Source organism: Perissodus microlepis, chromosome 6, assembly GCF_051167445.1.
Source record: "Perissodus microlepis isolate ML-2025 ecotype Zambia chromosome 6, ASM5116744v1, whole genome shotgun sequence".
In the NCBI taxonomy this organism is placed as follows: domain Eukaryota; kingdom Metazoa; phylum Chordata; class Actinopteri; order Cichliformes; family Cichlidae; genus Perissodus; species Perissodus microlepis.
Window position 1 is genome coordinate 19,808,483 of NC_140466.1, and position 15,584 is coordinate 19,824,066.

Genomic DNA, 15,584 nt, shown 5'->3' on the forward strand with positions numbered 1-15,584 from the left:
TCCTAAAGAAGCAAAAAAACAACAACATTAAATAATCAGTTTCTCTGGTGAGTTTTTCACAGTAGCTTTGAGAGCTGCTGAGTTAAAGCCTGTTTAATATGCTGTGGACATTTGCTTTTCATCATGCAGCTTAATCAGGTTGTATCTAGAAAGGTTCAGGACTGTAGTAACTGTGTGGAAAAGGCAGAAAACTTCAAACAACCCTTTGAGTGACTGAGGAAAATAATTCCTAATCATCAAACACCAAATGTCCTCAAACTCAGCATCAGAGAATCCCATAGGTCCTCACAATGACATGGAGTACACAAACAGTGGCTTCAGACACCAGCACAGTGCCCTTTAAAACTTTTAAAACATTTAAAACTTACTGATGTACGTTTTAGTCCCCATAAGGAAGATAGTCCCTGATATATTACAGTGAAATCAGAGTAAGGTCCCCGCATCATAAGAAAAACCTGGACCACACACACACACATCAGTTACTTTATAAAGGCACTGGTTTATGGACTGTCTTGCTATTATTAAGAAGAAGTGAATCTCTAATGGAAATGCATGCGGCATTTCAAAATAGCTTTAGTACATCAAGACCTTCAACTAGTTTAATACAAAATGAATCATTCATGCGATTTACAAAAGAAAAATAACCTTCTACCTGCTGGCAACCATGTGCCAACTATACATCTATGTTCCCAGTCCACATGGTGCAAATGCCAAAGGCATAAATCAATTTAAAGCTACTTGTTATTGGCCAATTACAGCATAAGCAATCTTAAACCACTTTACATCAGAATGCTAAAACCCTAGAATACAAAGAAAAACCCAACAATTTGCTTCAAGTAAGCAAATAAAGCAAATATTACAAGAAATAGAAGCCTTTTAGCAGCAGCTTTGGATGCTGAAATACCTGCAGGAAGAGAGGGAGTGAAAGAAGCACAAACTACAGGAGACACAAAACACCGCATTACATGTTATGTAGTGGAATATAAATTCACGAGGGGAGGAGGGCAGAGCAGAGTGCCTCCAGCAGAATAGGCTAGATGCATAACTAACTGGTACAGCTCTAAGTACACTGTACCAAAAATGAAAGTTTGACATCTAATGTTAAATGTAGAGAACTGAGAGCTGGTTCCACAAGAGAGGAGCCCGACAGGTGAAAGTGGGGAACCTCTAAGATCTTAGTGGTCTGCTGGGATAATATGATGAGGTCTTTAGAATTAATTTGTGGCTTTTACAGGGAACCAATGAAGGTGAGACGTGAGAAGCACAGGTGTATATTTCAGGACAGATGAAGAGGTCATGTCCCTCTGATGTTTGCAAGCAGAAAAATGTGAGGGTCTTTTTCTCCCAGCAAAGTTTGATTATGAGTAACGAGCAGTGTTGGTCAAGTTACTTGAAAAAAGTAATCAGTAACTAATTACTGATTACTTCCCCAAAAAAGTAATCCCGTTACTTTACTGATTACTTATTTTCAAAAGTAATTAATTACTTAGTTACTTTTTAAAAACACGATTTACAACCTGAATAGGTAATAAAGCGATAGATCTGTCAACCCAATTCTACTTTTTCTGCATAATCCATCATACAAAATGTAATCAAATGGAAAAGTCTCTTTTTTTAAACTTGTTTTATCCGTTTTAATCTTTTAACTTTATGCATCAAGCAAAAATTAAATTATATGCACCATTCTCTGACTTGAAGAAATTAGTTTAACATTTAAACCTATTTTCTGCACATTCCAGCACATAAAATAAAATATTTTTTGTGTTTACACTCAGTCTTTCAAATAGATGCAAGTAAAACACAGCAGAAAGTAAATAAAATCAAAGACTAGCGGTCCTGTTGCTCTATTTTCACCTGTAAAGCAGGAGTGGGGTAGGCGGAGGTGTGCTCTGGTGCAGGTGTGGCGCAGCGGTCAGTGGAAGAATCTGCGAGTTTCTCTGTGAATTTCCTATTATGTCATAGCACACTCGGAGCTTGTTTAGGGGTTTTTTCGGTGTAAAAAGAAGTTTTCTTCCCATGCACAACGGACACTAATGTTTTTGTCACTTTTTATGGAATCAAACTCAAAGTGAGGTCAGTACTTCCACGCTTTAAACGCTGCACGCTCATACTCTCTCCCGCACTCGATATATGATCCACTGTTGATCTGCACACAGCTGTTGTCACGAACGTCGCACTCGCTTACGTCACTGTCATGAGACATTCTCGCAAAAAAATCACGGTTTTAGTAATGCAGTAACGCAGCGTTCCTACGGGAAAGTAACGGTAATCTAATTACCGTTTTTGCAATAGTAATCCCTTACTTTACTCGTTACTTGAAAAAAGTAATCAGATTACAGTAACGCGTTACTGCCCATCTCTGGTAACGAGTCCATCCAATCACTTTTATGGTAAACATAATTATCCCCACCACATACACAGTGTTGTGAGTTCAGTCACCTGCTGCACAGGCACCCCGCCCACACACACACAGATTTATAACTAATAAGGTGCCAGAGGAGAAAAGGGAGTAATGACAATGTGTAATGACATTTTCTCAAAAAAGCTTAAAAACAAGAAAGGCATCTATTAAGTTTACTTGGTTAACAAATCTGTAGCTACCCACTGCCTGGGCATGTTTTTAGTGAGCCTCAGTGACATAGCTGAGATGAACACGATCCAGAAAATGATCCAAAACCACAGATGTGTGTTTCAACACATCTGAGCATTCAACATGCGCAGCTGGTACATTAAAATAAATGAATTTATCATTCGCATAAACAAGGAGGCTACTTCCCAAAAAGACACAAAAACTCAGAATCTCCTGTGTGGACTGAAGCAAACAAAAAAGAGGAGAGAAGAGTGAATCATATCTGTATGAGTGTTGACTCATCAGAGATAATAGTACATTCAAAAATAATATGAGCTGAGAATAACAATTTGAAATCAATGCAAAATGCCCGGGATGCACCTGGCATTATGTTTCAACAGTGTTGACTCATTATGTGGTGTCTCATTTTGTGTTTTCTTTGCATCAATGAAGACATATCCAGCATAAATTTACGCAGAAAGAGATACAAATTGATGCATTAGGGGAGGAGGGTTAGGTAAGTATTATGATGACACAGTATAACACTGAAGTTATATTTTCAAAATAATTCCCTTTTTTCTAAAGAAGAAAAAAAGTCCAAGCATAACCAAAAAAAGAGACCAGTGGTTATACCATGCTGGGTTAAATATACATTTTTCCAGTTTTGCACTTTGGAGACAGTGCAGGCCACACTCTTTAATGTGCTTCTTTCCAATGGTGAACCACCAGCTACAAGCATGTTCATTTAATTGAGGTGTTAATGAAGTCCAAGTTGCTTTGATAGTGTTACAGTCTGGTGGTGGCAGACTGTATTAATTGTGAAGAGTGGACCCAAAATGCAGACACGAAGGAACTTGGACCAAAGCTTGAGTATTAACAAAAAGCGAGCCGTTTAATAAGACTGGTAAAAAAGGTACAAAGAAAGGGCAAGGCAACCTGAAGTAAACTAACTTCAACCTAAACTGGGAGAACTAAATAAACAACAAGAAAAACCTAGACATGAAACTTGGAAACATGACATGGAAACCTTGGCGTGAACAACAGACGACCTGACAAGGAATGAACAGAAACACACAGAGTAAATACACACAAGGGTGATTAGGGGAAGTGGTAACACATGGGGAAACAGCTGGCACTAGTCTGACATAACGAGACAAAGGAAGCAAAGCTGACTACACTGACATAGGACACAGACCTTCAAAATAAAACAGGAAACATGAGACACAGACAAGACAATATAACCTTGACAACGTAAGACACGCAGCATGAAACACATAAAGGGCAAAAGGAGACTAAAACACAGGGGTAGAAGACACAAGGGGAATCTAAATAAACAAATGAGCTTAGATAACCTAATGAACTAAAAAAAGAAACCATAAACATCAAAATAAACTAAAACTCAAAACGCTGGGTCAACAGACCCAGGAACGTGCCAGATAGCAACCTTTAGCTCGTCTGTACTTTGAGTCGGGTGTATCTCCTTTTCTGCTTAACAAAACTGCATACATATGTTGTGGGTTTTAGGTCAGGTGAGTTAACTGGCACAGTAATAACATGGTCATCAAATCTTTAGTTTGGGCTCTGTGCAGAGGTGATAGGTGCTGCTGGAAAAGGAAATCAGCATCTCCATAAACCCTATAATCAGATGGCAGCATGAAGTGCTCCTAAATCTCCTGGTAGATGCTGTGTTGAGTTTGGATTTGATAAAACACAATGGACCAACGACCGCAAACAGAAGCAGCTGACATGCCAACCCAAATCATTACAGACTGCAGAAACATCACACTGGACTTCAAACACATTGGGTTTAGAGTCTCTCCACACCTCACACTCCAGGAACTTGATTTCCTGATGGTAAATGGTAAATGGCCTGTATTTGTATAGCGCTTTTCTAGTCCCTAAGGACCCCAAAGCGCTTTACACAACCTGTCATCCACCCACCCATTCACACACACATTCACACACTGGTGATGGCAAGCTACATTGTAGCCACAGCCACCCTGGGGCGCACTGACAGAGGCGAGGCTGCCGGACACTGGCGCCACCGGGCCCGCTGACCACCACCAGTAGGCAACGGGTGAAGTGTCTTGCCCAAGGACACAATGACCGAGACAATGCGAGATGTCACAAAAGTTGAATTCCAACAATGGCGGCAGCTACTTAGTTGTAATATTACTCTTTCTGGGTCACAAAATACACTTTTAAGATATTTTGAGGCGTGAATGTAGTTGTGTAAACGTCAGATACCTGCTCGGTTTACAAGACATCACATATTTGCAAAAGTGCTCTGACGTTTTCGGAGATCTGACACCCACCATCTCGAAGCTAATGGGAGGTCGAGACCTACTACAGCCAGGAGGAACACCGCTTTCCCGGCACATCGTGCCTCGACCTCCCAGTCGGCTTCGAGCTGGCGGCCTCTGAAGAATGCGGCTAAAACTTTTGCGAGATCCCGAGTTTGTTTTGCGAGATCTCGCAAAAGTCCGTCTTAATTTTTTTTTTCATGTCCCCTGCGGGGCTCCGTAGATAAGAATATGGATCTAGTAAAATTATATTCTGTGCTTTCTTGAACTGGGCAAGCACGGTGGTGCGGGGGTTGCCTCACCACAACAAGGTTCTGGGTTTGAATCAGTCATCTGGCCTGAACCTTTCTGTGTGGCGTTTGCATAGTCTGTCCCAGTAGTCTGGAATATGAGCGGTTGTCTGTCTTTCTGTGTTGGACCTGGGACAGTCTGGCAACAGGGTGTACTGTGGCTTTTGCCCTCTGATAGCTGGGATAGGATCCAGCCCCTAGCCACAACCCTAATAAGCCAAAGTAGATGGATTTTTTTCTTGAATTCATATACATATTAAATGTATAATATGCTACTGTATAAGCTGCTGTTTCTTGTCTGTATACAAGAAACTACTGACAGCTGAGGACCAAAAAAGTGTTTGTGTTGTTTAAAGTTTTGTACATTCTGCACAGAGCCCTTGAACAGAAATATCCTGTGAGAAAACTGCACTCAGCTATTCAGACCGCGCAGCCCATCAGAATGCAGTCCTTCAAAAACACCCAATATGCTGTTGTAAACAGTGCCTTAATAAAAAGCTTGGCCCAACCAGGAGAGAGACAGAGACATGAATATTGTGTTAAAATGCTCACAACCAACATGCAACAGAGAATTTTTGCTGCTGTGAATTCACAGTATTATAGTTCCGTGACTCATAAATACATCCATATCTCATGACTAAGAAGGACATTGTAGACACTTACAAAAGGAAGCCGCAACAAACCTAAAGTCTAATCACACCTCCTCCCTGGTTTTCCCAGTTTGGCTGTGCCTCAGTCAGATTCCTTTTGAAATTCTCTTCTGAGTCTTTTCATGGCATTGAGAGTTAAAGTGGTGGGTTTGTCCCACAGAGCAGATCACTTGTCATTGCGTTCGAAGGCGTCAAAGCAGCTAAGAAGTGTAATAAAAACCGGATGATGCGTCTGCTTCTGCTATTGTATTTTGTATTCGTGATGCTTTTTAACTCCTGACACAAGAATTTGGTGTCAGCACAGATACTCAGTGATAGCTGACAGCTTAAGTCTGTATTGGTTTTTTAACCTTTCTCACAGCTTTGTTATGGTTGTATGTGGTTTAAAAGGAACCCTGACAAGTTACTCTAAATATGTTACAAATTATCTCCACTACATAAAAACATACTTGAGAATAACTAAATTTTTTTTTGTTATTCATTAAATCTTTGTTGTTTAAAATTATTTTGGAGCCGTGGGAACGACCATGTTTTTTTCGCACACAATGCATTCTGGGACGATGACATGTGGTTGTCGGCAGTATAGGCGCTTTCGTTCAGCTGTTTTGTTTTTTATGGTGTAGCATTGTGATCTGCTATATAAGTTAATTGGTATTAATTAACTTGCCTATTAGTGACCTAGTTACGACTTGGTAGACCAGTGCTATACTGGTCATGGAGGCTAACAAGGGCTGCCCAAAGAACTGGATTAAGACATACGGCTTCAAAGTTTTGGTGCATTGTGTTGCATGGAATATCTGTAAAAATAACGATATTGTAATTTCACTGTATAATAAAAATTTGAATTCTATTAATGTTTTTATCATGCTGTTATGTGATACCATGGATAGCTGCTGCCATAAAATTGAGCTCTTTACAACAAACACACTCAGTCGCCATTGCCATTGGCAGGCAGCAGCCCCATAGACACCAGTAGTTTTCCCTCACTCTCGCGTCCTCGTGTGACAGATTGTTTTCATCTTCATCTAAACTAAGTACTGGTTGACTATTTTCATCCTCTCTCTCAGTTTGTTCTGGTTCAAACTGTGATGCGGTGCAACTGTATGATGTCACTACCCAGAGTGCATTGAGAAGTAAATAACAATGGCGGCCTACTTGTAAATCGGTTATATATAAAATGTGCTTAAAAGGAAAACATTTGCCGTATTTTAATACCACATATATATTATTGAAAGCACATACATATTTTAACACAAACATGTCTTAATAGCCGGAGTTCCTTTTAATGGTCATTGCCTGAGTAAAAGCATGCAGAGAAGATGATCTGTAAAACCTTGTCAGACAAAGTAAGAAGCTATTATTAAAAACTTTAATATTTAGCAGTAACTGAAAATAAAAATATTCTAGTTGCGACCTATGTTGCACACAGCATGTTTAAACTACCTTACTTTAACTGTTGATGCCAGAGGTCAGAGCATAACTAGACTGCTTTGAGCTGACAGGAAGGCCAACAGTAAATCAAATATTAACTCAATGGGAACTCAAAAATTAAAATCAGTTCAACTAGACAGCACCAAATCACAATAACAGTCGCTCAGTTTTATCTGTATCACGGCCCATGGCTCGGCATCCAGGGAGCCGTGGGAGGCTACGGTGGCCACACCCTCGGGCTGGGCCGCCTCCAAACCACCTGCATCTCATCTGAGGCAATCACCGGAGGACTACTTCAGCCAGCTCTGACAGCTTCTCCTCGCCAGTCCGTAAGTCTCCTCCCAGTGTGACCAGCATTTGGCGTGGAAGCCTGTGGCCTCCCTCCCTCCCTCCCTCCCTCGGATTCCCTTCACAGGCACCTCTCCCCTCCAAGCTCCACAGTCCTGCTCTACCTGTAAGCCTCGGCAACTTATGAAGTCTAGCTGTTCATTTCTTGACAACCTGCGTGCTGTTAACTGTGTCTCCCCTTTCTGTTGCAGTTTCCCCACGGTCCCGATTACGGTGCTCCTGGGCTCCACGCTCCTCGTTTCCTTAGTTTTTCGTTTCCTTAGCGTTGTTAAAAGATTCTTCAGTTCAATAAAAACTTGTACCTAGTTCTGAGCTGCGGTGTGCTGAGTCTGCTTTGGGGTCCTGTTACCTGAACACTCCGTGTTCTGTAACAATCTGGATTTACAAGCTGGAAATTAGAGGTCATCCAGGTCTTTATGTCTTTAAGATGTTCCTGCAGTTTAACTAATTGGTGTGTGTTACCTGACTTCCGACTTCATAGATAAACCTGGGTATCATCTGCAAACCAATAAAAATGCATGCTAATGATATTGCCTAAGGCAGGGGTCCCCAATCCCAGTCCCTGCAGGTTTTAGATCTCACCCTGGGTCAACACACCTGAATCACATGATTAGTTCATTACCAGGCCTCTGGAGAACATCAAGACATGTTGAGAAGGTAATTTATCCATTTAAATCAGCTGTGATGGATCAAGGCCACATCTAAAACCTGCAGGGACACCGGCCCTCGTGGACTGGGATTGGGGACCCCTGGCCTAAGGGAACCATATATAATGTCAGCAGAATCCTAGAACCCTGTGGACTTCCCATTTACATTAACACATTGGCGTTTATTAGATATGATTCAAATCACAGCAGTGCACTATCTATGGCATGCTCTAATTCCTATAATAAAGTATTGTCAACAGTATCAAACACTGCACTGAGGTTTAGCCATACAAGCACAGACATAAATCCACTGTGAGGCCAAAAGAAGATCAGTATGAATATTCACTAATAAGCACAAGTTACAACCAAGTTATGCAGAAAAGCATCTCTTAAAACATGTCAAACCTTAAAGCAGATGGGCTATAGCAGCAGAAGACCAACCTGGATGCCATCTCTGTCAGCTAAGAACAGGAAATTGAGGCTACACAACAAGTTCACTATAACTGGACAATAGAAAATAAAAAAAACATTGCCTGATCTGATAAGTCTCATCCATCCTACCTTTAATCAGTGTTTCAGGCTAGTAGTGGTGTTGTAATGGTGTGGGTTATATTTACTTGGCACATTTTGGGCACCACAGTACCAAGTGAGCATCGTTTGAGTGCCAGAGCCTACTCGAGTAACAAATAAAGTGGCTAAAGTGGCCTAAAAGTTAGGCCCTACACAAATCCAAAGAAAACCTTTCAAGGTTGAAAAAGACTTTTAGTTAATAGGTAGATACTAAAATAACTACTCATATATAAAGCTTTGAATTTCTAATATCGAAATGTCACTGAACAATTGGCACTCAGAAACACAGCTTGAATCTTATCACAGCATCTTTTCAGCTCCTCAGAAAACCTGCAATTTCAGGTTTAAGGCAGACCTTTTTTTAACCTGTGGTCTATTGCAGAATAAAAGAGAAGAAACTTTCAATCTAATTGTAAAGAAGATAAATTGGAGATTTGACATTCACGTTTATTATGTTGCTTCAAAAGGAAACCTGACCATGAACAAGACATCAATGCTGCTTCAAACACTAGAATGCAAGAGCATTTTAATTAATGTGTAGGATTCCATTTTTATACATTTTTTCAAGTGACAGCTAATGTGAAAGCCTGTGTGGGCCTGTGCTTTTGTTCATGAGATGGGCACCACATTCACATAGTCTTCCACCATCTCAAACATAAAGTGATGGGGCCCACTACGTCGAGCCACCTCTCCGGCAGTCTCCCCGCTGCTGCTGCGGAGCCCCGGCTTCAGATGGCGCTGAGAGAGCAGCAGCTCTAAGGTGTGTCTGGAGTCTGTTTTTGAGAAGCTTGTGTATGAAGCAGCGAGATGTAATGGTGTGAGTCCACCGTTGGTCTGGGCGTTCAGTTCCGCTCCGTGCTGCAGGAGACAACTCGCCACAGAAACGCGGCTCCAGCGGCAAGCGCTGTGAAGGGGAGTCCAGCCGTCGATGGTGCGGGGGTTGACCTTAGAGCCGCCGGCAAGCAGAGCACAGACGACTTCGATGTGACCGCTGTATGCTGCACGGTGCAGGGGAGTGTAACCATCTTCATCACAGCAGTGCACCAGCAAAGGATCAGCAGCTAACAAACTGTGGACTGTGGCAAGCTGAAAGAAAACCGCATAAAGTGATTGTAAGAAAACGTTTCATTTGAGCTGCTTTTTCTCAAATAAAACTTCATTTCTGCAACATTGATCACAAGGTCGGCTCCATTTGTGCTTCATGCAAACTTTAAATAGTCACATAAGCACCTTCATTTATTTTTTACTTTGCGGTAAAGGCACCAAAAGCTGTCAAAGGACCTCATGCAGCAGTTTGATTTTCGGACTAATTTTAACTAGAAGAAATAATCATTTAAAAAAAAAAAAATCAACATTCAAGACTATTTATTTACACTATTTAATCTTCTCAAGTGGAAACAAATTAAAGGATACCACAAACCATCCTGCGTGTGGTCAACGTCTCTGTGGGATTAGAACAAAAATCTGCCAAAATAAAGGATGCATATGATGAAACTTTTATCTTTGTATTTATCCTTAAAGGTGAGGTGTAAAAATAAAGTGAACATACGAAGCTGATTAGTTTTGCCATTGCTCTACCCTCACACTTGGATGATGTCCAGCTTCAGCCAGTAGGAATTTTATGCAGTTACTGTTAGTTGCTGCTTAGATCTCGCAGCAGGCCAGAGATCTGTCGGGGAAAATATTTGTTTGACAAACATTTGACTTTAATGCAGCGACTTCAATTTGTGTCCCTAAATGCTGTAATTATTATTTATTCAGCTCTGCTTCTATCCTGAGATGAAGACTCAAAGGTCATGACTGGTTTGAAATTCATAAAGCATCAGCTTGTGCTGTGATTTTTTTTCCCAGTGTGTGCCCCCAGGACTTTAATTCAAACTTGAATAAATAGTGTCTAGTAATTGACCAAGAGGGATGCTTGGCTGAGAAATTGCAGTAACTAGACATGGCAGTCAGTGTATCCTGAACTAAAATTTAGGGGAGACATCAGCAACAGCAAAGACCGGCGGCTCTATACCTTCAGTCTTCATTTCCCAGTGACCTTTAAAATAAAACAGCTCATGCTTTAAAATAACTTAGGTTTCCAGAGGTGTAGTTTTACTGTTTTAAAACAGTCAACAAATAGTCAGCAGCAGATGCTACATTGGATAACTCAGTATCTTACAGAGAAAACCAGTGACAAAGAAGGAAAAAGAACAGACTGATCCGCTCGCAGCTGCTGACTGCAAAGAGGAAGATGACGGGGAAGAGGGCAGGAGTGTGTGTGTGTGTGTGGGGGGGGGGGGAGCAAAGTGCTGCTTTTAAGATGACAGCAAAGGGAAAAATGTATTTTTGTGGTATTATGTTGAGAAAGCTGCTGTCGCCATTTTCACGACAGGAAAAAGTCATTTGCAGAAGAAGCTGTACTGCGACAGCCGTTTAATCTCGGTACAATAATAGTGTTAACTCATTTCCTGGTCACTTCTGAGACTGCAGCGTATTTAGGTGAACTTTGTATAAGTTTGGTATCTTTAGTTAAGTAAAGGTCATCTACAGAGAGTTGGGATCAAAACGGGTAAAATTCATCTTAAACTACCACAGATTCTGGTCTGTGGCAAAAATATATATATGTTAAAAAAAAAAAAAAAACCTACAGTAGTTGACAAAAGTGAACTAAACTGCAGCAGCACAAGATGTTCATGTTGATAGATGGTTAAAAAAACTGGATGCCCAAAGGATGAAAATCAAACCATGTTTCGGTTTAAAGACCTGAATGACTAATGATACCGTTTGTGCTGCAACAGATGGAAGAAAAACTCAAAGTTTAACTATTCAGGCTACAATATAAACGAGGATATTATCTCCTTCCTTTGGGTTCTACTGTAGTTCACGTGGTGAAGGAAGGAAATGAGAAGCAAAACAACTAAACATTTCTTTTCTTTTCTTTTTTCTTTTTTTTTTTAAACGCTGCAAAAACAAAGATGAAGCCAGAAGGGAATTGGTACCAGTTGGCACCAGGAAAAACTGGCACTTTGTTTCAATAGATTCACACTTCAAATTAGGTAGCCTGTCAGCAATGACAGTAGCTCACTGTAAAACAAGGATGGAAAATATTTTTCCCCATACATAATATCATTTTCACAAATTTCCTTGAAATAATAATAATGATATTATTTTAAAGCTCTACCGCTCACCCCTAATCTGAAAACAAAACTGGACTTACGCGATTGTTTTCCGCCGCCCACAGAATGAGCTCGTTGGGTTCATCTTTGAGAGCTTCCTCCTTTTCCAGATACCACTCCTCACTGTGCTCCCTCTCCTCTGGCTCTTCTTCATCGTCCTTGCTTCCGGTCCACACGCTGCCAGACCCTCGGGGGATCAGGTGCCCGTGTGTGTCGAGAAGCTCGAGCTGGTTAAAATCTTCTGGAAACTCCATCAGTCGCTGCTTTGGACAGAGAAGACACGTCAGAGTTATTAGTTTGTTCCTCGTGTTAAGGTTGAAGTAGACACAAACACCAGTGAGCCACCCAAAGAATCAATTAATTTCTACCTAGTGTTTGTGTAAGATATGATCTACCAGATCTTTAAAATGTAAGTGTGCAACGACCTAAAGCCTAGTGGCTCATTTATTTCCCCCAGTTCTTTATAGACCGCATTGGATAAAAAATGTCCAGCATCATTAGGATTACAGAAACATATCCAGCTGCCGTGCTCGGGCAACCTCACTGCTGACAAACAGTCATTATAGAAGAATCTGGCATGCACAGATGGTTTCATAATTATTTTTGTTCTGTTGCTTCTTAAATTTGATATTCGCACCTTTAAGAGTAGACAAACAATAAGCCATCACATCTGTTGTTCCCGTCAGATTCTTTCTTAGCTGCAGCACTGACACAATGAGGGAATTAATGAGTAGAAAAATAATTAAAACCTATTTTGGTAACTGGAAATTGTCAAATATAGACCTTTCAAGTTCCTCAAATGTGAGCTGTCATTCCATTATTCCTAGTTTGCAATATCAGAATGGTTAATTGACTGGCAGACTTTACAACAGAAACCATTTTATCGTCATTTTTGTTATCATCAGACATTCTCGCATCAGGTTTTTAGCTATTTTTTTCCCTTTCTCCCTTTTATGTCAGTCTGAATTAAATCTCTCGGGTAGGACAAAGCTGACTAATCTCAGTGGTTAAAAAATAATTAACTGAAAAATTACTGAAAGGGAAGTGATGAAAATTATAATTGTATCAAAGTAAAAACAATGTTTAATTTTACAAGGTGTGAATCGTAAAGCTTTAAGTGATTGCTGCCTATTAAAATAGGGTTAGGACAAGAAATCTGATGAGTTTGGGTGGCTCAGGATGTTAGCGCACAACCCTGGTTTGACAGTGTAACTGTTGTGGGTGGACTCTCAGTGCAGAATACTGTAAGTGTCAGAACAAAAACAAACATGCTCCTGTTCAGGGGGCTTATCTTCAGGCTTTGATGTTGGGAACTCATCCTGGGAAACTTCTGTTTGGTCACCCGGTTGTAGCATGAGGCTCCGCTCTCATCATTAGTGACACTCAGGATTGAGGAGAGTGAAAGGGATTTCCAGAAAACTGCACTGGAAACGGTCCAGAGGTGCAGAGAAAGGTGACTTTAAGAGGCATCGGGTGTGTTTTTTTTGACTAGGTCACTCCAAACATTTTTGTTTTGGAGCCGTTAAGAAGTGGACTGCAAATCAGACATTCTCCTTCAGAATTTTCTGGTAGAAAGCAGAATTCATGGTTGCATCAGTTACGACAAGTCATCCTGATCCTGAAGCCGCAAAGCAGCCCCAGACCATTACACTACCACCACCATGCTTGACTGTTGCTACGATGCTCTTTTTATGAAACTTTTGACTCAGTCCATGGAATATTTTCCCAAAAGTCTAAGGCATCATCAAGATGTTTTTGGGCAAATGTGAGACAAGTCGTCGTGTTCCTTTTGGTCAGCAGTGGTTTTTGCCTGTTTGTTGTTTTGCAACCTCCTGGATAAGTCGTTGATGTGTTCTTGGAGGAATTTTGGTAAGCTGGCCCCTCCTGGAAAAGTTCAGTGGTGAAGCTGGTCATTTCTAGACAGTACCTCTCACAGCAGTTTGCTGGAGTCCAAAACCTTGGAAATATCTTTGTAATAATTTCCAGACTGATAGATGAGAAATTGTTTCTCAGGAGTTCTCGACTTTCTTTAGATTGTGGCATGACGTGTTGCTTTTAGAGATCTTTAAATCTACTTCACTTTGAAAAACAGGTTCTATTTACATATTTCATAACTGAAGAGGTCCAACAGTAACCAGGTCTTTGCATGGCTAGCTTTCCAAAAAAAAAGTGATTAATGGCATTGAATTTGTGACTTAACAAGGTGGGGAATTACATTTTGACAGTGGCTGGTGCGGTTTTTATAACTTTTGCCCTTAATAAATGAAATCACCACTTACATACTGCATTTTGTATTTACTCGGGTTACCTTTGTATAGTATTAAAATCTGCTCATCGTTTCACTTGACTGTAAATGCTAAAGAAAAAAAGCCCTGTTAACCTGACTCATGTACATTAAAAATGTATTATCTTCATCAATGCTTCTTCAGCATTAAGTCTTTATTCATGCTCAAATGTAAAGCAAAATAATGTAGGGTTTAGAACTGGAGCTGTAATGCAAGTCAATGAAAATAAAACATCTTTAAGTGGTCCTAAATGACCTGACAACTACCCTATTCCTTGAGAAATGTTCACTTAAAAATGAACATGACAACTTTATTAGAAGACCTCCAAATGTTGATTCTGTCCATCTGGACGGAGCGTTTTCAGTGGGAGAAACGTTTCGTCACTCATCCAAGTGACTATGAGTGAAACAGAGGAGTTAGATTAATTTTACAAGCAGTTCACGACATTTAAATCACACTTACACACCTGAAACTGTTCCGCCAGATGCCGTTGTGATCGTAGGCTGTTCAAACCGTTGTTGACATTCCGCACCGTGACGTATGGTAGCCGTGTTTTGACGTCCACTATCTGTGAAGCAACTCTCTTCAAACACCGCTCACAGAGACGAGTGTAACTGCTCTAACTGCTAGCATTGAAAAGCAAAGCGAAGTACGTTTCACCTCGTCCACACAAAAACACGCTGCAGTGGAGACAAGCGGGATATGTAGTTCTTCGCCTAGTTAGCGCCAAGCAGGCACGCAATTGAAAGACTCCATTACCCACAAACGCTCGCGGAGGGTTACTTCTTCTTTTATTCGACATCTGGTAGTAAAACTGCTGCTTCCGTCTGGCAGAAAAATTGGTGCCGGTGTTATAAATACAGATTTATTAAACAGTTAGTAGTGAACACGGAGGAAGTGTTGAACATACCGATATCGATACTTTTAAACTTAAAAAGGTAGCTAATGTAGGGGAGAGCAGTGTGCCATGATTTATGAGATGAATTATGATTAGTTTGCAAATTCTGATCACTAAATCACTGAGTTTTAGTTTTCACAATAATTTGCTAATAAAAACAAACCTGCTTTTGATTTATTTTGAAAATGTATTTTATGGCAGTCAACTAAAAAAAATTTTTTTTTAAACACAATTTAGTGGGCTACATACCAAACTTAGAGGACAGAAATAAAGTATTGATCCAGTCGTGCTGGCACTGATCTGTTACCAATACCAGCATTTGTATCTATAGTGTAGAGTGATCGGATTGAGCCGCCTGACATCTTTGTGGGTTTTTTTTTTAAAGGAGTGAGACTTTCTGGTAATCTTTCTGGTAATCCGCTCCGAGCTCCC

The 15,584-nt window shown here is 40.5% G+C and overlaps 1 protein-coding gene across 2 annotated transcripts; it reads right to left on the reverse strand.

The window, feature by feature from the left end:
* Positions 1 to 8,399: 8,399 nt before the first annotated feature.
* Positions 8,400 to 14,944, reverse strand: ankrd49 (ankyrin repeat domain 49). 2 transcript variants are annotated; one of them, XM_084931378.1, is made up of 3 exons: positions 14,721 to 14,944; positions 12,011 to 12,229; positions 8,400 to 9,894 (listed from the first exon to the last, which is right to left on the reverse strand). In XM_084931378.1, the coding sequence occupies exons 2-3, from the start codon at positions 12,221 to 12,223 to the stop codon at positions 9,418 to 9,420; spliced, it is 690 nt and encodes a 229-aa protein (XP_084787504.1). In that variant the 5' UTR covers positions 12,224 to 12,229; positions 14,721 to 14,944; the 3' UTR covers positions 8,400 to 9,417. The 2 variants fall into 2 exon arrangements, with proteins under 2 accessions (XP_084787504.1, XP_084787503.1); XM_084931377.1 differs by having other exon boundaries at positions 12,011 to 12,232.
* Positions 14,945 to 15,584: the final 640 nt, after the last annotated feature.

Bases quoted from the DNA above. Each gene is read 5' to 3' on its own strand.
- ankrd49 (XM_084931378.1), bottom strand. From the start codon at position 12,223: ATGGAGTTTCCAGAAGATTTTAACCAGCTCGAGCTTCTCGACACACAC. The intron at 9,895-12,010 runs GTAAGTCCAGTT...GTTTTCTTTCAG, and splicing joins GGGCGGCGGAAAACAATCGC to CTTGCCACAGTCCACAGTTT.